The sequence below is a fragment of the Salvelinus alpinus genome, chromosome 2 (genome assembly GCF_045679555.1).
Source record: "Salvelinus alpinus chromosome 2, SLU_Salpinus.1, whole genome shotgun sequence".
Taxonomy (NCBI): domain Eukaryota; kingdom Metazoa; phylum Chordata; class Actinopteri; order Salmoniformes; family Salmonidae; genus Salvelinus; species Salvelinus alpinus.
In genome coordinates, this window is record NC_092087.1 from 25,710,716 (window position 1) to 25,731,643 (window position 20,928).

The following is a 20,928-nucleotide window of genomic DNA, read 5'->3' on the forward strand; positions in this document are numbered from 1 at the left end:
TGGGTCCACATCAGACTTTTAAAAACCTAATCAATCACTTTCTCCCTACGTGCTCGTGTGCTATGTGTGTCACCCAGATCATAGCCCAGAGTTTACACCACCACTGTAGGTAGACATTAGCCCACCTCCACTGCCTGTGACTTATTCAGAATACTGACATGTTTAGTGACCTTGGGATAGCTAGAAATCGGAAATGTGCACCTGTCACACAGCTCTTCTCTCAAAAACCAGCCCTCCAGATCAGTTCAGTTCTGTTTTAGACAGGCAGTGAAGAAGCCACCTGCAGGTGTTAGTGCTCAGAGTGTGTCAGGGGCACTGAGCTATAATAGTAACAGTTAGGGGCAACCCAGGAGTCCTCCCAGGCCTGGACAGGCTCATTAATATAGGTATGTTACTGAACACAGGGCCAGGGCTGACAACAAAAAAAACATTCTACTGTGAAGAAGAGACATGTCCGATTGGCACCACGTTCACACAGGCAGGACTGAACAGATGCCATTCATTTCTGCTGGCCAGTGGCCCAAAGATCAGTTGGCCACCCATCTCCAAAAAACACCAACCAGTAATGAGTGAAATTAATGCTCAACTCAGTGATTAGACAGCAAGAAGCTACACTACATAGTTCTTTCCTTCTCTCCAATTCCCTTTCTCTGTTCCTCTCTTTCTCCCAACCGCCCACCCCCACGCCACCCCCCCTCTCTCTCCCTCTTTGTATCTTCCTCTCTCTCTCGCTTCCTCAATCTCTTTCACTCTCTTTCACTCTCTCTTTCTCTCTCTCTCTGTCTCTCTCTCCCTCTTTGTATCTTCCTCTCTCTCTCGCTTCCTCAATCTCTTTCACTCTCTTTCACTCTCTCGCTCTGTCTCTCTCTCCCTCTTTGTATCTTCCTCTCTCTCTCGCTTCCTCAATCTCTTTCACTCTCTCTCTCTCTGTCTCTCTCTCTCTCTTTGTATCTTCCTCTCTCTCTCGCGCTCTAGCTCTCTTTCTCTCTCTCTCGCTGTCTCTCTTCGGCAGTTGGCATGTTGGTTGCTGATGCATTCCTATGACATATTGAGGTAATAAAAAGCCCCTCCTCTGGGACGGCCATGCTGGACTAATTAAACACCTCCTCCGCGACCTTATTGCGGGAGGCAGTTGCCATGGAATAGCAATACATTTGGGCCCTGCGTCGACTAGATCTCTCATCTCCAATTTATAGGGGGGGGGGGGGGGTCGTTACCTCAAAAGGCCCAATTACACAAAATAATTTCCTCAGTATAAATGAGCTGGATTGACCCCCAGCACAGAGATACTACTTTGATAGGAGGGGTACAGACTGTTTGTGTTTGTCGAGCACATGTGAGATGGATGGAGAAAGGTTATCTTATCACTATGTGCAGTAGGTTATAGTTCCCCAACCAATAGAATGAATAAACATGACCAAAGAACACTATCTTCCCTGCATAAGTGGAAGCAAATAGATTTTTTTCTGCCTCAGGCAAGGTAAATAAATGTACAGGCCGCTCTTGAATAAGCAATCCGGAGGCCAGTTTATAGTTATTCGCCCTCTCATTATTAACCAGAGAAGAACATTAAATTAACATGAAGAACATTAAATCCTAAGCCATATGTCTCATGTTGCTCAAAAACATAATTACTTCCTACTAAAGAACAAGATGTTTTCTATATTGTGTGACTGAGTGGGTGTGTGTAGACACAAGGCAAGCTGAGGAGATGAGAGAATCCAAAATAGCAAAGTAAAGAGTGTGAAACTGAGGCACCTGGTGCTGTGCAATGTGTGGTCAACCTGTAAGGCTTCAGAGTGTGTGTGCTGTGTGTGTGCGCTGTGTGTGCGCTGTGTGCGTGTGTGTGCTGTGTGTGTGAGGGGGTTGAAGGTGTCCTTTGATTTGGCCTGTTGTGCACTGGGGCTCAGTGCGACAGATGACTCAGCACCTGTCATCACGATACACCACTCATCAGTCATCCACTCCATATGCTGCCCATTAAAACCAGACATGTGAGCAACTTCCTGGCAAAGTCCAAGCACCTACTGACCCACTCCACATCTGCTTACAAAGCCTTAATCACATTCAGTGGAGAGATGAAGAGGAAGAGAAGAGAGAGGAAGAAAGAAAGAAAGAAAAAGAGAGAGGGAAAGAGAGATTGAGTGTGAGAGCGTGCGTGCATACGTGTGTGAGCCTGGGTTTCTGAGAAAGAGATGCAGAGGGTATTCTCTTCAAAAAGACAGGATTCAAAGAGCAGGGAGTTTCAAAAGGAATCAGCACTGAGGGCAGTTTGGTTTGAACTGTGTTTGTGAAAAGGACTCTGGGTAAGAAATACATTTCTGAAGACCATTAAGTGAGTTTCTGTCAGAGATAGGAGAGGAAAGTAGTATGAGAAATGAGGGGGGGAAGGCATCGGCACCTCTGCAGAGGGGCTATAGGGGGCGGTACAGGGGATGTACAGAAGCAGCAAAAGTGTGTGCTCACATTGAGGGAGGAAGAGAAAGAAAGAAAGAGAGAGAAGAGAGAAAGGGAAAGAAATAGTGAGACACATAGTGGGACAATAGTAGGACAATAGTGGGACACATAGTGGGACAATAGTGGGACACAGTGGGACACAGTGGGACACATAGTGGGACAATAGTGGGACACACAGTGGGACAATAGAGGGACACAGTGGGATAATAGTGGGACACAGTGGGACAACAGTGGGACACATAGTGGGACACATAGTGGGACAATAGTGGGACACATAATGGGACAATAGTGGGACACATCATTGGACAATAGTGGGACACATAATGGGACAATAGTGGGACACATAATGGGACAATAGTGGGACACATAATGAGACAATAATGTGACAACAGTGGGACACAATGTGACAATAGTGGGACACATAATGGGACAATAGTGGGACACATAATGGGACAATAGTGGGACACATAATGGGACAATAGTGGGACACATAATGGGACAATAGTGGGACACATAGTGGGACAATAGTGAGACACAAAATGTGACAATAGTGGGACACATAATGGGACAATAGTGGGACACATAGTGGGACAATAGTGGGACACATAATGGGACAATAGTGGGACAATAGTGAGACACAAAATGGGACGATAGTGGGACACATCATGGGACAATAGTGGGACACATAATGGGACAATAGTGGGACACATAATGGGACAATAGTGGGACACATAATGGGACAATAGTGGGACACATAATGTGACAATAGTGGGACACATAATGGGACAATAGTGGGACACATAGTGGGACAATAGTGAGACACAAAATGGGACAATAGTGGGACACATAATGGGACAATAATGTGACAATAATGTGACAATAGTGGGACACAATGTGACAATAGTGGGACACATAATGGGACAATAGTGGGACACATAATGGGACAACAGTGGGACACATAGTGGGACAATAGTGAGACACAAAATGTGACAATAGTGGGACACATAGTGGGACAATAGTGAGACACAAAATGTGACAATAGTGGGACACATAGTGGTAGAACATTGGCCTCAGGCTGTTCTACGTGCTGTGACTCCCATCTCTGCCTTCAGGAAGCTACGTGTGTGTGCATGTCTGTGCATGTCTGTGCATGTCTGTGCATGTCTGTGCATGTCTGTGCATGTCTGTGCATGCATGCACGTGTGGGTGTTTGAGGTAGGGGCCAGCATTGGCCCACATTCCCTGCTCAACCTGGTGCTGTAGTGATGGCTACAGCATTACAGTGTCAGTGGCCCTGTGCCCCGCCACGCCAGCTCCTTCACACACACATAATAAACACACTCCATCACCCGATCAAGCTCAGCCGCACAGACCAATCACAAGCAACAGCCCAAAGAGAGCAAATTAATTATAGATGTACGTTAAATTACTTTCACTACCTCCCCTGGTCCATGGATGGGACAGAGAGAGTGACTAATGAAATAGTGTTTCAATACCTCCTCTAGCCTTGAACTCTCCCCTGTCTCTCTTACTCTCTACTGCTCCCACTCTTTTTCCAACCCTCTATTTCTCCTTCGCTTTTCTACCCCACCTTTTCTCTGCACCTCCCCTCCTTTACTGCCCCTCTCCCTCTCTCTCGCTGTCTCTTTCTCTCCTACCCTCCCTCCGTCTATCTCAATGTGGCTGACTGCTGAACAGTGAGAAACTGGTGCTTATTTTTATTCTAAGGAGGGCTGTGCAGAAAAGGCAATGTCAAATGTTGGTGTGAATAGATAATGCATTAAGGAAGGTCTACTGGGGGGATGGACAACATGGAGAGAGAGGTGAATTGTGCAAAGAAGACCGAAATGACCCAGGATCCATCACTGCAGGATTCCTAACAGGGGAAAGTGTGAAATAGGATCTGCTCCATGAAGGTACTGGGAAGAGAGAGGAGAGAAGGGGAGGGATAGATTATGGCCACACTCCACAATAAGGGAAAAAGTAAACCCTGCTGTATATACCATCTCTCATTTAAACAATATACAAAAGTCACACATATAAAGATAGTACAACAGGCCCAACTGTTAAACAACTTCATTTTGGTCAGAATAAAACCCCTTGCGGTAATGTTTAAACTGGTCAATATTTATATTGTCTTCAATCATAGGAAATTCTTCTGTCCTACGTTCAACTGAAAAAACTGCCTCTCAAAAGGAATATATTCTGAATATATTAGCTAGCTCTAGTGTAAATTGTCACAAAGACGGTTCTGCCCACCCTCCCACTCTGTACTGTAAAGCAATCTAATCTGGCATTTCTTGCATGATGTCAAACCGTACACATGGGGACACATTCTGACATTTAACAAAGCAGTTTGTCAAACCTAAGCCGCCTTTGATGAACCTCACTTTCATATGGTTAATAATACAAATACGCAGAGAACACTCCAATGGGAATCACACATTACCAAACATCCCATCTACAACACATAATGAATTCTCCCTGGGCTGCTTAGTGTGGAAATAGTACAGGTCTGACATTATACTCCAGAGTACAGGGATGTTCTCTCTAAACTAATAACTAGAACACGTCATCTCCAAAGACAGATAGACAGAAAGACAGAAGGTTTCCCCAGAGTTGTGTCAGTGTGCTATGCTTGATCCTACAACAGTAGCAGAAGCAAGATAAGCATACTGGTAGCCTCTGTTCTGCTTGCACAACATCTATGCCTATCTAATCTGTGAAGCTCAGAGAAACACAACCCATTCAATTTCTACTGCTGATAGATGGTGGTGCTCTTTGAGCCCTGAGGGACTATATCTCTCCATCTCACCACGGCCCTGACTGTGTTTCTTGTGCAAGCCAACTCTAAATTCATCAGATGGGCATTATCTTGTACACAGCATAGACCTGCATTACCAGGTGTCAAGGGTCAAGAAAAACACCCATTCAACTAACAGTATATCCATCTTATTTCATGTTAGGCTTTTCACCTGCTGTAGCAATTACACTTTCTTAATGAAGACTGTCTTTAATTTGACTATTGTATCTTAGTTCTTAACTATAATTGACATTCTACTGTGATCTGCCAATCCGTGTCACATATTTTACATGCATGGATCACCATCTGAGGTCATTTTGATCCCAAGAAGAAACTATTGGAAAAAGCAAAACATCATTATACATTTAAATAATGTTATATGAAATAGAAAATAACCAAAACAGACTATTCATTTAGCAAAATTACAGTTAAATACAAATGTTTCCTTAAAAAAATGTGTTCAATCCACAAGTACTGAAAAGCAGATTTACCATCATTTGATTGTAATATCATAAAACATTTTAATATACTTAATTTTAGTGACAAAAAGTTATTTATCCATTGATCCTGAGACAATGACCAAAACTATGGCTTAGTTTAATTTATTCACTTACCCTACAGCTAGCATCAGCATTACTGCTAGTGAAACAATGGGAGTGGTAGGGCCTATTGCAGGAGGCTTTAAAAAGTTAGCCCAAATCCTCAAAGTCACTTCAAACCAAATGTTATAGCAACGCAAATACCATAACAAGTTGCACATGTAGAATATTGGAGGATATTATAGGAATTCTGGTATTAATATACAATTTTCCATAGAAAAACATTTTTTTGGCAAAATACACACCAATACAGTCATACCTCATTATAACCAGTTCTAACTATATGCGAGCCCATAAGGTGCTCCATCTCTGCAGGTGATCTGTCTATCAGGCCATGATCACTCCAACAGGTCCTCTTCCACCTTCTGAGGATATGTATAACGTAACAGTACATCTCCAGAGAATATCTGGATTCAAATATATACTTTTTTAGATTTGCCCTAGAATAACTACTTTTTGGAGAAAACATAGCAATACATCTCTCTGTGTACATTCAGAGTGTATCTAAGTTCTGTATTGCAGTTCTATCAAGTATTTATACAATTGGCATATGTTGTATACCATTAGCAGATTTATATATGCACAAAAATAAGGCAATTTTGGTTTTGTACACAGTCATTTGATACGTGGTACAGCTATATCTCGGCAGATGATCTGTCTATCTGGTCAAAATCACTGAGACAGGTCCCCCTCCACCCTCTGGTGGTATGGATAACTTGCTATTATGTCTCCAGAGAAACATATATGAAAATAAAGGTTGGTTCAGTGTTTACATTTTTAGTTTAGAAAAAAAAAATGAAGTCCATATTGATACAGAAACACTAAACAATGATTTAGAATTGTTAAGAACAAGTTTATTGACAAAGTCATGAAAATTTGAAGCATAGAAAAAAACACCTTTGGGCTATGATAGAAAATGTGTCTCTGGGGTTAAAATGACTCCAGTCGGTAGTATGAGGGTTAAAATGACCCCCGTCAGTAGTATGAGGGTTAAAATGACCCCCGTCGGTAGTATGAGGGTTAAAATGACCCCCGTCGGTAGTATGAGTGTTAAAATGACCCCCGTCAGTAGTATGAGGGTTAAAATGACCCCCGTCAGTAGTATGAGGGTTAAAATGACCCCCGTCGGTAGTATGAGGGTTAAAATGACCCCCGTCGGTAGTATGAGTGTTAAAATGACCCCCGTCAGTAGTATGAGGGTTAAAATGACCCCCGTCGGTAGTATGAGGGTTAAAATGACCCCCGTCAGTAGTATGAGGGTTAAAATGACCCCCGTCAGTAGTATGAGGGTTAAAATGACCCCCGTCGGTAGTATGAGGGTTAAAATGACCCCCGTCAGTAGTATGAGGGTTAAAATGACCCCCGTCGGTAGTATGAGGGTTAAAATGACCCCCGTCAGTAGTATGAGGGTTAAAATGACCCCCGTCAGTAGTATGAGGGTTAAAATGACCCCCGTCGGTAGTATGAGGGTTAAAATGACCCCCGTCAGTAGTATGAGGGTTAAAATGACCCCCGTCAGTAGTATGAGGGTTAAAATGACCCCCATCGGTAGTATGAGGGTTAAAATGACCCCCGTCAGTAGTATGAGGGTTAAAATGACCCCCGTCGGTAGTATGAGGGTTTAAAAAAAGTTTGTCAAACCTAAGCCGCCTTTGATGAACCTCACTTTCATATGGTTAATAATACAAATACGCAGAGAACACTCCAATGGGAATCACACATTACCAAACATCCCATCTACAACACATACTGAAGGCTTGCTGGGCTGCTTAGTGTGGAAATAGTACAGGTCTGACATTATACTCCAGAGTACAGGGATGTTCTCTCTAAACTAATAACTAGAACACGTCATCTCCAAAGACAGATAGACAGAAAGACAGAAGGTTTCCCCAGAGTTGTGTCAGTGTGCTATGCTTGATCCTACAACAGTAGCAGAAGCAAGATAAGCATACTGGTAGCCTCTGTTCTGCTTGCACAACATCTATGCCTATCTAATCTGTGAAGCTCAGAGAAACACAACCCATTCAATTTCTACTGCTGATAGATGGTGGTGCTCTTTGAGCCCTGAGGGACTATATCTCTCCATCTCACCACGGCCCTGACTGTGTTTCTTGTGCAAGCCAACTCTAAATTGAAACACACTATAGACCTGCATTAGCAAGGTCAAGAAAAACACCCATTAAACAAACAGTATATCCATCTTATTACGTTAGGCTTTTCATCTGAGGTAAAAAATTATACTATCTTAACAAAGAGTGAGTCTTTAATTTCCATATTGTATCTTAGTTCTTAACTAGAACTGACATGTCCATGTGGCCTGCCAATCAGTGTCTTATATCCTAATTTCATAAGAGAAGCATGTACAGTACCAGTCAAAAGTTTGGACACACCTACTCACTCAAGGATTTTTCTTAATTTTTACTATTTTCTACATTGTAGAATAATAATGAAGACATCAAAACTATGAAATAACACATGGAATCACGTAGTAACCAAAAAAGTGTTAAACAAATCAAAAAATATTTTATATTTGAGATTCTTCAAAGTAGCCACCCTTTGCCTTGATGACAGCTTTCATAGTTTCGACTTCTTCACTATTATTCTACAATGTAGAATCTGGATCTGAACCAGGGTGTCTGTAGTGGCGCCTCTAGCACTGAGATGCAGTGCCTTAGACCGCTGCGCCACCTGGGAGCCCCCCAAATACAGGTGTGTCAATCTTGTTGCGTCATACCCAGGAAGACTTGAGGCTGTAATCGCTGCCAAAGGTGCTTCAATGAAGTACTGAGTAAAGGGTCTGAATACTTATGTAAATGTGATATTTCAGTTTTAGATTTTTAATACATTTGCAAAAATGTTTTTAAAAAAAAGTTTTTGCTTTGTCATGGGGTAAAACAATGTAATCCATTTTAGAATAAGGCTGTAAAGTAACAACATGTGGAAAAAGTCAAGGGGTTTTCCGAATGCACTGTATGTTACATTTGGTATGGTTACATAAGACAGATGGTTACTTAATGAATAAACAAATGTAGGGTGGTTGATCAGGGTGGATGGGTAGGCATATAACATGAATTTTTAGCAACTCAAAGGTTGCGAGTATGAATCTTATCATGGACAACTTTAGCATTTTAGCTAATTAGCAACATTTCAACTACTTACTACTTTTTAGCTACTTTGCATGTTAAATAACCCTTCCCTTAACCTTAACCCTTTATTAACCTAATTCCTAAACTTAACTTTAACTCCTAGCCTAAATAACGTTAGCCAGCTATCTAGTGTTAGCCACCTAGCCAGAATTCGTAACATATCATACGTTTTGCAAATGGTAATTCATAACATATCATATGAAATGGGTGATGGACATGCACAAATGTATACATAACATATGAAACGTAACAAATCATACTAAATGGAGTGTCTCGGATTTATGAACAACATAATACAAAATGCTCGGAGACCAGGTTGTGTCAACATGACCTCAAAGTTCTGTGGAGAGGTTGGTCACTCAACCACCCCTGTGGACACACCAGAGACCAGGAAGTTGTTCTGAGGAAAAGCATAAAGGGGCATTATGGGAACACACAGGGTGTAGATGGGGGTTGGGTAGGGGGTCAACAGGGTGGAGGGAACGGGGTGAAATAAAATATTATAATAATAATAAGATCCTCAGCCTCAGCGACCATCCCCCGGTCTCTGGGGCATCCACCACCTTGTCATGTCCCAGGACCTTGGAATGGGCTCAGTGGAATGGTGTGTGTTCTAACTTATTGGCATAGTGATTTGTTGAGTGTTTCAGACTGCATGCGGCTCAGAGCGCATAGCCTGGAACATCGGGGCCTTGATTCATTAGCTAGTCACACCCTTAGCGCTGACATTTTCAAACTTGTTACACAGCGTTCTAATTGGCGTGAAAAATTGGACACAGCTACAAACAGTCATGGCTGCATTGTAAATCTGTCTTTGACACCATGTTGTGTGCCATGTTGACTGTCATTTTCCTCTCCCAATGTTAACATGCTGATAAGAAATAGAACACACAGACATGGTTTTGCCTTAGCTGAATTGTGATGGTAAAATTACAAGAAACAATAATCTTACCCATTTCAATAGCTACATGAGTAGACACAGGTGAATGACAGGGTATTCACATCTGGTGAATTGTAATTGATATCATTTCTTTATGAAATAATTATATGCAAATACTGAATGATAATGATGTCATTTATTGCTGAGCACTCTACTCAACAATCATATTTACTTCAAATAGAGTTCTTCAAATAGAGCATTTAAAAAAGTGAGTTCCCATCAGTATCTTAAAACAATAAACGCATCTTTCAAAAAACACTAATGCAAAGTTACAACCTTTCTAGACATGAATTAGATGGTTGTCATCATAGACTTCATAACAGCTGAAACTGTTTGTGCATTCATTCTATGATCTATCTGTGAAAATGTAAAAGCAGACATATATTTTGGTCATATTCAAATATAAATGGATCCTGAACAAGAATATAAAATGACATCATTATGTCTGTAACAGTGCATGTAAAAACATGTGGCATTCTTCATCCACTCATTGGAACATCAATACAGGTGGAAGAGTAAAATGTTCATGACTACCTCAAGGCTGAAATATTACAACCTCAGCATGTACGTGACACACATCTCAACTGCAAGCGTGTGTTCAGTTTCATGATTGATATAACGTATGAATTTAACTGTCAAAATTCACAGAATAACACTCAATATAAATGTAAATATAATTTTTAGGTGGTTTTAACTTATACGGTATACCTAGGGCCAGGAGAATTTACTGAGCACCAAAAAAAATTGATACTAGCTGGGACTGCGATACTAGCGGGAAGTGGCACACCTGGCAGCTCAAATAAATAAATAAAGGCCCAGAAAGGATTACACTGCTATTTGATCTCATACAGTCAGAAGTACTTCTTTCCAAACAGCCTTTGTTAGCATGGGGGGGAAACTGCTACATGGGGAAAAACAACATAAGAGTAAAAACTTCAGGAGTGTCCCCCTCCAAGGTTAGTAGTAGTGTGTGTATGTTTGTGTGTATGTGTGTGGGGGTGGGCTATATACAGTATTGGGTAGGCCTATATACTGATATACTGGCATCAATATATGAGAGTGTACTTGTAAACAGTGTTATCATGCATGGCTTAATTTAGTCTCTTCCGTTTCTGATTTGTCTCCCTAGGGGATTTGTTGCTTCTTAGCCTCCTTCCCTGCCTCTCCTTGCTCCTCTGAGGAGGGCTCTCCCCTCTCCCTCAGCCCCAGCCCCTGCTCCTGGTCCTGGCTCTCACAGCCCTCCTCTACCTGTCCCTCCTCCTGCCGCCTCTCCCGCTCCAGCATCCTGTAGTTGTAGACGTTCATAACAAAAAGGAAGAGTCCTGCGAACACCATCACCGCTCCACACATGAGGTACAGGTATGTGTAGTCACCAAAGGTGTCCACCAAGGCTCCTGAAGGGGAGGAGAGGGGAGATGTTACTGAAGGTTACATAAAGTAGCTAAGTTTCCCCCCCTATCAGATAAAAAGTTCAGTTATAGGAAGGATAGTTAGACAAGATGCCCACAAAATCCCCCCTGCTTATAGTATATTCCTATCAACAGGTTGTTATGGGTTAAGGTAAGCCTTTCCCCATCTCTCTCCACGAGGTGAATCAGGAGGTGTAACATGGGTATGGTTTAGATGTGCTTTTCAAACTCTGTTCTGTAGAGTAAAAGATCCTACTGGAGACATGACATGGAGCCATTACACCCGACCTTGCTTGCCACGGCTCTCAGGGAAGGCAATTTTGGCTGCTGCACCAGAACAAATCAGGAGTGTGGCCATGTCGATTCTGAAAACGATCAAAATCTAGCCCGCTTCAGAGGAAAGTGACAAATGGAGTTTATATCCGATTGGAGCCATAAGCTTCTTGAACCTCCCCCTGGATCGATCTGCAGTCCTCCCCAACTCACTCAGCCTCCACAGTGAACATCTAATCAACTGTCTGTCCATCCGTCTGTGCATACTGTATACCAATTTGCAGGATCATGCAAGTCAGATGTTTGTAGGAACCACTAAATGGATTAACGAAGGGAAGATCAACTGTGACAACAGTGTACTTTCCCAAGCTTTTGTCTGCTCAGTTGATGGTCATTGACTAATTCATTCACAATGAATAACTTTAGAAAGTATAAGACAAGAGCTTGGAACTAGAAGGTTCTATCTGTAAAAAGAGGATTCTGAGATAATTGGCTTTAAAGTTCGAACCCTCATTGGTTTGAATGGTTTCAGCTATTTTTATCTTGTATTCTTTCAAACTTAACAACATGAATTATATAGGTAGAGAATATAAAACAGAACAAGGCTATGTCAATTACACCATTTTTATAAAAATGCAGAAAGAAACTTATAGTTCCAAGCACTCGAACACCCACAGCAAAGCGACACTACATGATTTAACCACATCCCTTTTATGTATCTTATGTAACGTCCCCTTGTTTGTGCAATGAGACAGGGCCTTTGATTGCTCTCTATATTTCAAACTTATATTGAGGTGTTTATCTGTAATGAACTCATTTCCCGCAAACATCAGTTACTAATGGTCAATTATTGAGTCTGGCATTATTGAATCATCTGGGAGACACAATCAACACAACACCCCACTATACATAAACACAGAGTTAGGTTGTTAAATAGAAGGGCAGTTTTCAGGTTAGGTAAACCAATTAAAAGACAGGTCTTAATGAGTCAATTTTCAATTAAGTTGATGATGGAGGCATGAGCTTGTCTCTCTCACTCTGTCTGTGTCTGTGTCTGTGTCTGTGTGTGTGTGTGTGTGTGTGTGTGTGTGTGTGTGTGTGTGTGTGTGTGTGTGTGTGTGTGTGTGTGTGTGTGGAGGTCACTTTGCCCGTGGTCCAGTACAAAGCAGCAACAGGGACATGGTCTGATTAATGGCGTTCTATCCTGTGGGTGTGTGCAGATGACCATCACCCTCATTAAGGCAACCCTTGATTGGCTGAATGGTAATTAAGTCCATCTGGCAGAGTCACCTCTTTTTTAAATGTATTCATAGCTTCATTATGGTCCAGGTACGGGCCTCTAATGAGTGAAGTCTGAACTGAGATTCATTAAACACCGAAAGCAAAAGGCTAATTACACCAATTACCTCACTTTCTCCTAATTAGGCTGACCCCCAGGTTTGGGAGGAGGCATGGCACGGCATGACGAGGCTGGCTGTAATGAGGAGACTTGTAAGGGGAAATGTAGAGACTCTGCCCTCTGGAGAAGAACGCTCAACGTGCAGGGAGGCGCTTATTTACCCCCCATTAAATGAGCACCTCAGAACAGGGTCGCACAAAACAACCAGGAGGACTATACATTTACACCTCATTAAAACTCTGCAGAGGAGAGAGAAGCATAGGAATGCCAACAAACGTGATCCTACTTCTACCAGACAGACTAGACAGACAACCAGTTTGTATGGAGAAGAGAAGTGTGTTCTGACAGAGCCCGTTCTCCCTCCTTTTTCACTCCACCGTTTGTGTCTGTCTGCCATTTCAGAGACTGTGAAATGAGATGGGCTCTAGCAGCACTCTGAGGAGAACATTTGTATTCTGTCAGAGAAAGCCCACAGGTGGTTCAAAGACTAAGCAAGTTCACTTCCATGGAAATGTGTTATTTAACAGCTTGGGCTGAGCAGAGAATGTTAGCATTGTTAGTTCTCCTCTGTGCCAAATAAGACCAAAATGAAAGTGGGCTGTAGGAGACAGAGTTTTCTACATGTGTGCTATCCCTAGTAATCTCAGGGAAATATGGGCGGGAAACATAACCTTTTTGATTACACACTCAAAAAAACATGAAAGGAAAAAGGTCCTCTAAAACTCACTGCTTGTGGTTTAAAAAAAGAAGACCCGTCTTGGAATAACCTTGCACAATGACTCCTGATGTTCATTTCATCAGTAGTAAGCTATTATTGGGAAAGGTCTTTCTCATCTTAAACCTTAAATTCCGAGAGAGCTTTATGCCATCGTTTTAATAGTAAAGTGTACCAGATTGTGCACGCTAATTATGATTTGGGGTTAGGGTCAATGATTTGACTTGTATTATCAGCTAATGAAATGAAGTTGGTAACATCGCAATGGTCAAAGTTTTCCGTAACTCCAATAACTGAAACTCTCTAAGCTTGTGTTTGCAGCCAGTGGCAGTAGGTCTATTCTAGACCGAGGGGACCCGGTAAAGAGAGAAGGGGAAAATAGACTGAGAGAAAGAGTCGCAGAGAGACCTTCATTACCCTTACGGCTTCTTAGCTCCGAAAAATGTTCCATCATTTGTGTAGAGGACGAATCCTCTAGCGGGCGTGCCCTGAAAGCCAGAGCGGCCCGGCTTATTTACAACAGTAAATAACCGTGACCAATTACTGCTTTTCTCTGGGCAGGCAGTGCGCTCCAGGCCGCCCTGCTCACCGATGATAATCCAATTCTACTGGAATGTCTTACAATAATGACACCCTGGAAAGTAGTTGGGCTCCACTCCCGCACCATGCAGCATGCAGCGCACGTCCGTGACCGAGGAGCAGAGTGAGAAAGACGGGAACAACTGACTGGCGGGTTTTCTCTGCTCCAAATCCATTTTCTGCTTTATTTACCAAAGTTATTCTAAAGTAGGACTTTTCCTATACTCTGACAATAAAGGTTCTCTCAAGTGCATGCGTAACACTGGGATACTGTCAGCCATGTATTGAATGACCATGGAGAGGTAGTCTTGGGGGAAATGGAGGGAGAGTGTTTGTTGACTAAAGGGGAAATAGTGCTTGTCCTTTGTCAATAGGGAGTAGGTTTGTCTAAAGGTGTCATAGCATTAGTTGTCTAAGAGCTGTATGGTTGTGTATTAACTTGAGAGAGAGGGGGATTGTGTGCTGTGTGCAGTGTGTAGGCTTACCTCCAATAGGTGGTCCCAGGAGCACGGGGCAGCACTCTATGATGGTGGCCAGTCCCACTGCACTGGAGAACCGCTGAGGCCCCACCAGGTCCATGAGCGTCTCAAACAGCAGGGCACACACCATTCCAAATGCTATGCCAAAGAACACTGAGTAGGCCGCCAGCCCCCCGTACCCACTGGCCAAGGGACACAGCAGGTGGCATAAACCATTATAGATGATGGCAAAGCTGAAGAAGTACTGTATCCTGGGCCTGATCCATTTAGTGTTAGCCATCAGCCCTGTCAACGGCCTGGCAAACATGTCTACGAAGCCCATGATGGACAAGAGGAAGGCGGAGGAATACTCGTCGAAGCCATGGCTCAGGGCGTAAGGGGCCAGGAACACTACAGGGGCGAAGAAACCAAAGAACATCACCGCGTTCCCTATGATGTAGATCAGAAAGCCCCTGTGTTTGAAGAGCGAGAGGTCCAGAAACTTGTTGAAGTTGTCCAAACAGCCTTTCTCCAACTGTGTGTTGTGTCCATTCACCTGGGCCTCAGACCGGTCAGTGGTAGGTTTCTTTGGGGTTCCGTTTGTCTGCGTGAGTTGGTCTCCAGTTGGCTTTGGACCAATGGGCCTCATGAGAGAGCCGGCAACACAGCAGTTGAGCAGCAGAGCTCCCAGGATGAAGAAACTGCCCCTCCAGCCAAATTGGTTAAACAGGAACTGGTTGATAGGTGCTAAGGTACAGAGGAAGACTGGACTTCCTGCCATGGCCAGCCCATTGGCTAACGGCCTCTTGACTTGGAAGTACTTCCCAATGATGGTGACGGATGGCTGGAGGTTAAAAGAGAGACCAAATCCTGCGGGAAATACAAGAGAGGAGAGCAGTCACGTTCACAAGTTCCATTTTCAGAGGCTAAAACCTTGACATAAACGCCTGGTACTGCAGGATTAAATTAAGACCAATTCTACTTTGTGCACATTAAGGTTCCATCTCATTGAACATTGCCTACTAAAATCTCATTAAGGAAAGCAGGAATAATTTCAGAAATGATTTCTCCATTTAAATGGCAATACATTACAGGCTCCGGGTAGTCCATTCACTACCACCTCCTTTCCCAAAAATCCAATTTAGTAGCATTTCAGCCTGTAAATGAGCATCTTATTCTCTAAATGAGTCTTCACTTTAAGATGTAGAGCTCCAGGTAGCGACCTCGACTGACCCATTCCATCATTCTCACATTTGCTAAATGTCTGCTGCTCCCACACTAATGCCCACTGAGCTACACAATTTCCAAAGCCTTATTTTACGAAATTTACAGATAAAAAAATAGTTCTTAGTATGCATTCCTCCTGGATTAAAATGGCATAATGCCAACACATATTTTGATTAGTTTTCACCTCCATTGTCTAAAGAGGTGGTCAACAATTATTGCTGTCTCAACTTGATTGAATTAGGAGCCTCATTAAAGTACACTGATTAGAAATTAATACTCATTTGATTTATTATTTGTCTCTTTTAGAGGGTACATACTAAGAAAATCAATTCCATTTAAATGGTAGCTGCATTTACAAAGAGTTCTGTATCTCAACTACCATCTAAACTCACAGGGTGTTTGTGGTAGCTTTCAACGGACTGGTAAGATGTATGTGAGAAAGGGATGTGTGTGTTAGCCTAGCTAGCGCATCTCACCGGGCCAGGGCAGAGGGGATGCAGAGAGATTAGAACACAACACAAGGCCCTATAGCTATAGCCACCTCCTCCCTCTATTAATCTTCCAGGCCTGCGGGTCTGGCGCTGGCTAATGAGTCTCGTTGGGTGGAGGATGGCGGCGACTCCCGTGAGGGGACCAGGACTGGAGCCTACGGGAAAGAACAGGGGTCCTGGTAGACCATGCTCTCTGGAAACCGGAATGACACCGTCTTAATTACACCTGTGCTGTCCTCACAGTGCTCCGGCCCAAGCCCAGAGGCTGAGAGACTCCCTGGGCCCAGACAGACTGCATGCCAGCCAAGCCAGGGAGACCTGGGCCACCCAGGGAGGATACACACCCCTAGAGGAGCACCACCAGGGCTGGTTGAGAGATGGAAGAGGGTTGGTCTAGCGGTGGGGTAAACAAGTCTAAGACCCTGTCAGGAGACTAGTTCACTCACACTTTACTTCACATACACAACCTCCAACGAGTCCAGCCATCGTCCCAGATGTCTTTCCTGAAGAAAACTCTGAGGCCTATATCTAAAGTTGTGTTTTATGTATAATGAATCCACTACAGTATCTTCAATAGAACCAATAATTCAATCATATTTAGAGCAAATAGTAAGCTTATGGATTAGGCCTACAGAAACTATTAGTATCTCTCATTAGTCAACTTTAATGGCATTAAAAACAAGTGATTTCTGTTTCTGTTGGCCCACACATAATATACACATCAATCACAAAACAAGCCATGTCAATCAAATGTATGGTATGAGTGGGTACCATACCTCCAATGACTCCTACGCATATGTACAAATGCGTAATGGTATTGCCAAAAGAAGCAGAAACCATACCAACGCCACACATCACTCCACCAGCTATGACCACAGGCCGGCTTCCATAGCGATTGACCAGAATACTGCTGATAGGTCCTGCAAAGAAAAAAGTGAGAGAGGAGAGATGAAAAGGGGAGAGAAAGTGTTCGTCTTAGGTTCATGCAGCATTGAGATAATAGATAGGCAGTTGACATCGGACCGATAGATCCCTCCCGAAACCTAACCCTTGATCTTACGTTACCCCTAATGCACTGCTGTTCAAATATCCACACAAAGTAACTTGTCGGGCGTGAATAGATGGCTGATGTTCTAAATAGTTATCTTACCTACATAAGCAAAGCAGACCAGTGCCTAATTTGCATTTCTCCTGATAATGTTCCCACAGAAAAGTGTGATCAATCATTAAATAGCCTTCTATATTCTGTCTCTCTTTATCCTTCATTCAAAACCCTGCCACAGAGAATATGTACAACAGTCCTTTAGCATCATACAACCTAACACCCACTTCTGTTCCCTGCTAAAACCAGAGGATTTAAATAGTTACTAAATCATTCCCTTCAATTCATTTAACAAAAACAAATGAGGGAGCATCAATCAAAAAAATATGTAGGCTGACACGAATATTGAAATCTCAACATGCTGCCTTTCTAGTCAGTGCTGGAATGATACTGCAAGGCGGGTGATAATTGAAAATAACTAGTAAACAATAAGAAGATTACAGTTTTGGCATACAGCTGAATCCATTGTCCAAAATTGATTTCATACATTAAAAAACACATTTTAAATCGTTCTACATTGATCAGGACTTATGCACATCAAAAGGACGAGCTAAATGTGAAAAAACAAATCATTTCACTCGTCAATTAGACATTATGACAATGACCTTGGTGTTATACTTCATATAAAAGCAGCTGTACACTGCACGTGTTCAAATAATAACTAGCATCCTCATTTTATTTCAGTTCTTTTTTTAAATCAAATCTGCTTATAATCACCTCCAGAGGTACTCTTTCTCCATATCTAGTCTTTTATCCAAAATGCTATGTTTAGTCATTACAGCGTAAAACATTTTTTTTTTTACTACAGCTGAATCTATAGATAAAAAGATACACTTTCATATGTACCTATCTACACGATACAGAAGAAATCTCTGGATTAGCTATTACATAAAAACATGTCATCCTAACAGTGACCTTAGCCATTGCTTGAACAGATTAATTCAGCCTAGTAAACCCTGTGTGGATATAGAGACTAGATGTACATACAGACCCTGTCTTCCTAGTGACTGTGTCACTTTGGGGTGGCATCCCAGACATCATCCCAATTTCCTCACCCATTAGAACTTTATCACTCTGGCTCCCTAAGTCATAGGTCCCCTGAAATGCTGTCACGTTCGTCCCATAGGGACTTGTTGTGAGGCCCAAATGTACTGAACCCATGTCTGATATATTCCCCCTGTCTTTTTTCCACTGTGTGACATTGCAAAAGCCGAGTCAAGGACAATATGATAAAGACATGTGCCTCTGCAACTGTGCGTGGGAATATTTCACAGAATTCTCTATGCTGGTGAATGCAGGTGAGTCAGGCGCCCTGTCGTCTTTTAACCTTGCAGCCACTGATGGATTTACCTGCAACTTCAATTGGATCATTCTGTTATAATATCTCAGTGTCATCTAATGAGTCATTGAAGGTGCATTATAAAACATCCTTACACTTGAGCCACAGACTGACAATTATGAATATACAAATGTTCATGCAAACAGAGCAAGGATAGACAAAATAAATAACATTTGCAACTGACAGTCCAGACATTTGTGACCTGGATCACTCCATGATGGCCTACTGAACGTGCCCCAGGGTGAATCACCTGCCGCTGCACGGCTCCAATGATAAGTCAAAGAGTGGGTTTGTTTAAACATCCAAATTCGTGTCAGATGCAAAAGCACATGAACAACCCATTTCTAACCCTTCCATATGAAGCCTAACAATAGGCAGCAAGACGCAGCAACTGGTTTAGCAGTTAGTTTTACTCAATATATTACATTTACAGTTTTCCAAGATGAAAGAGGTTGCTGTCAAAGATCAGTGTACTAAAGTAAGAGGCACCAAGGTGTTTATTCTATCAACATGATTAAGTAGGTTAGGTTACTTACAATTGCTTGTCTTTTATCTTAAATAGCCTACTACAGTATTTTCTTCAACTAGTAAACTTACTAAATAAACTACAAACAGATGTTATTATCCCTGAATAATAGATATGATTTTAGAGGAGACAACTGCACAAAGACTTTAATATTTAGTTAATTATATTTAATAATTTGAACACAGCAATACTCATTACTCTTGATCAGTTACAGCTATTACAATGAGTCCTCACATGGAAGATATAGGCCTACATTTTAGGGATGACAAAACAAACAACTAAAACGCTCCATACAAGCCATGCATCCCTTAATACATAATCTGTGCATTGTGGTCATAATGACTCAATGTTGACTCAGAGCTGCTTGGCTACATGCATGTCTACTCACCACCGGCATACATTGCTGCAAGCATGATGGAAGAAATCCATGCAATCTGGCTGTAGGAGGCACCGAAGATCAGCTGGATGTCTTTGAAGAAGACCGTGAGGGCTTTGGGGAAGGCATACGAGAAGCCGATAGAGATGAAGGCCCCAAACACCACAGCCCAGCCCCAGCCCCCGTCCGGAGGGGTGTCCCGCAGAACAGATGCTGGTGCAGGGGACATGTTTCTGTTGATAGAAGGGAGGAGGATGATGATCTAAGTGTTTCATGAAAGCAAAAACATAATCTTGAACGTACCTTTTTTTAGAAAGCAGAGTACCTTTTTTTAGAAAGCAGATGAATCACCACAGAGAGCAGTCAATCAAATCATCCCTTTATTTACCCAAACCAATTGTTTGACTCGGGTGTCAGGATTGTGTAATAATTTTTGTTGACACTAAATAAGACCTAAATACGAGTTTATCAAGAAATATCCTCTGTAGTTGTTTTTCATCTGCACTACCCATTGACTGAAATATTAATTTTGCCATATTTACGTCATAATGACCACTAAAGAGGCCAATTTTGCACTTACAATAAAATATATACAAATATTTGTTCACTTTTTTTTCACCTCCGACACTTATGTTATGTGAAAAAAATCCCAAACTTATTTTTTTCGTGTCTCAGAGGGATATGGAAGTTGCATCAGTCTACCTGATGATGAGACGCACACCGCAGCACGTAAACGAACGAGGGCACTTTAGTTTAGGTTCTAAGAATGTAATTTCAGAAGTAGCCTAATGATGATTTGTGCTACCTTCAGCAAACGAAGACTCAACTGTGGTTTGTACACGTGGATATCCGACTTGGAATACATACACACAACAGAAATTTGAAGCGCGTCAAAATATTATACATTGGATGCAAGACAAAAAAATAAAACGATCTTACCTTGGTGACGAATAGCGAAGAACTTAAACTCCCAGTTCACGCACAAAGTTTCTGAAACATCGATTTGATTTTTCAGTCGACTTTAGACATGTGTACCTCATTTGCCCCTATTGGTTCATTGAATTAGAACGGTGACTGTCTTCTGCTCCC

General features: G+C 42.2%; 1 protein-coding gene across 1 annotated transcript; it reads right to left on the reverse strand.

The window, feature by feature from the left end:
- Positions 1–10,066: 10,066 nt before the first annotated feature.
- Positions 10,067–20,928, reverse strand: LOC139557459 (monocarboxylate transporter 2-like). Its single transcript, XM_071372281.1, has 5 exons — positions 20,779–20,928; positions 19,852–20,072; positions 17,273–17,416; positions 14,806–15,648; positions 10,067–11,339 (listed from the first exon to the last, which is right to left on the reverse strand). The coding sequence occupies exons 2-5, from the start codon at positions 20,066–20,068 to the stop codon at positions 11,071–11,073; spliced, it is 1,473 nt and encodes a 490-aa protein (XP_071228382.1). The 5' UTR covers positions 20,069–20,072; positions 20,779–20,928; the 3' UTR covers positions 10,067–11,070.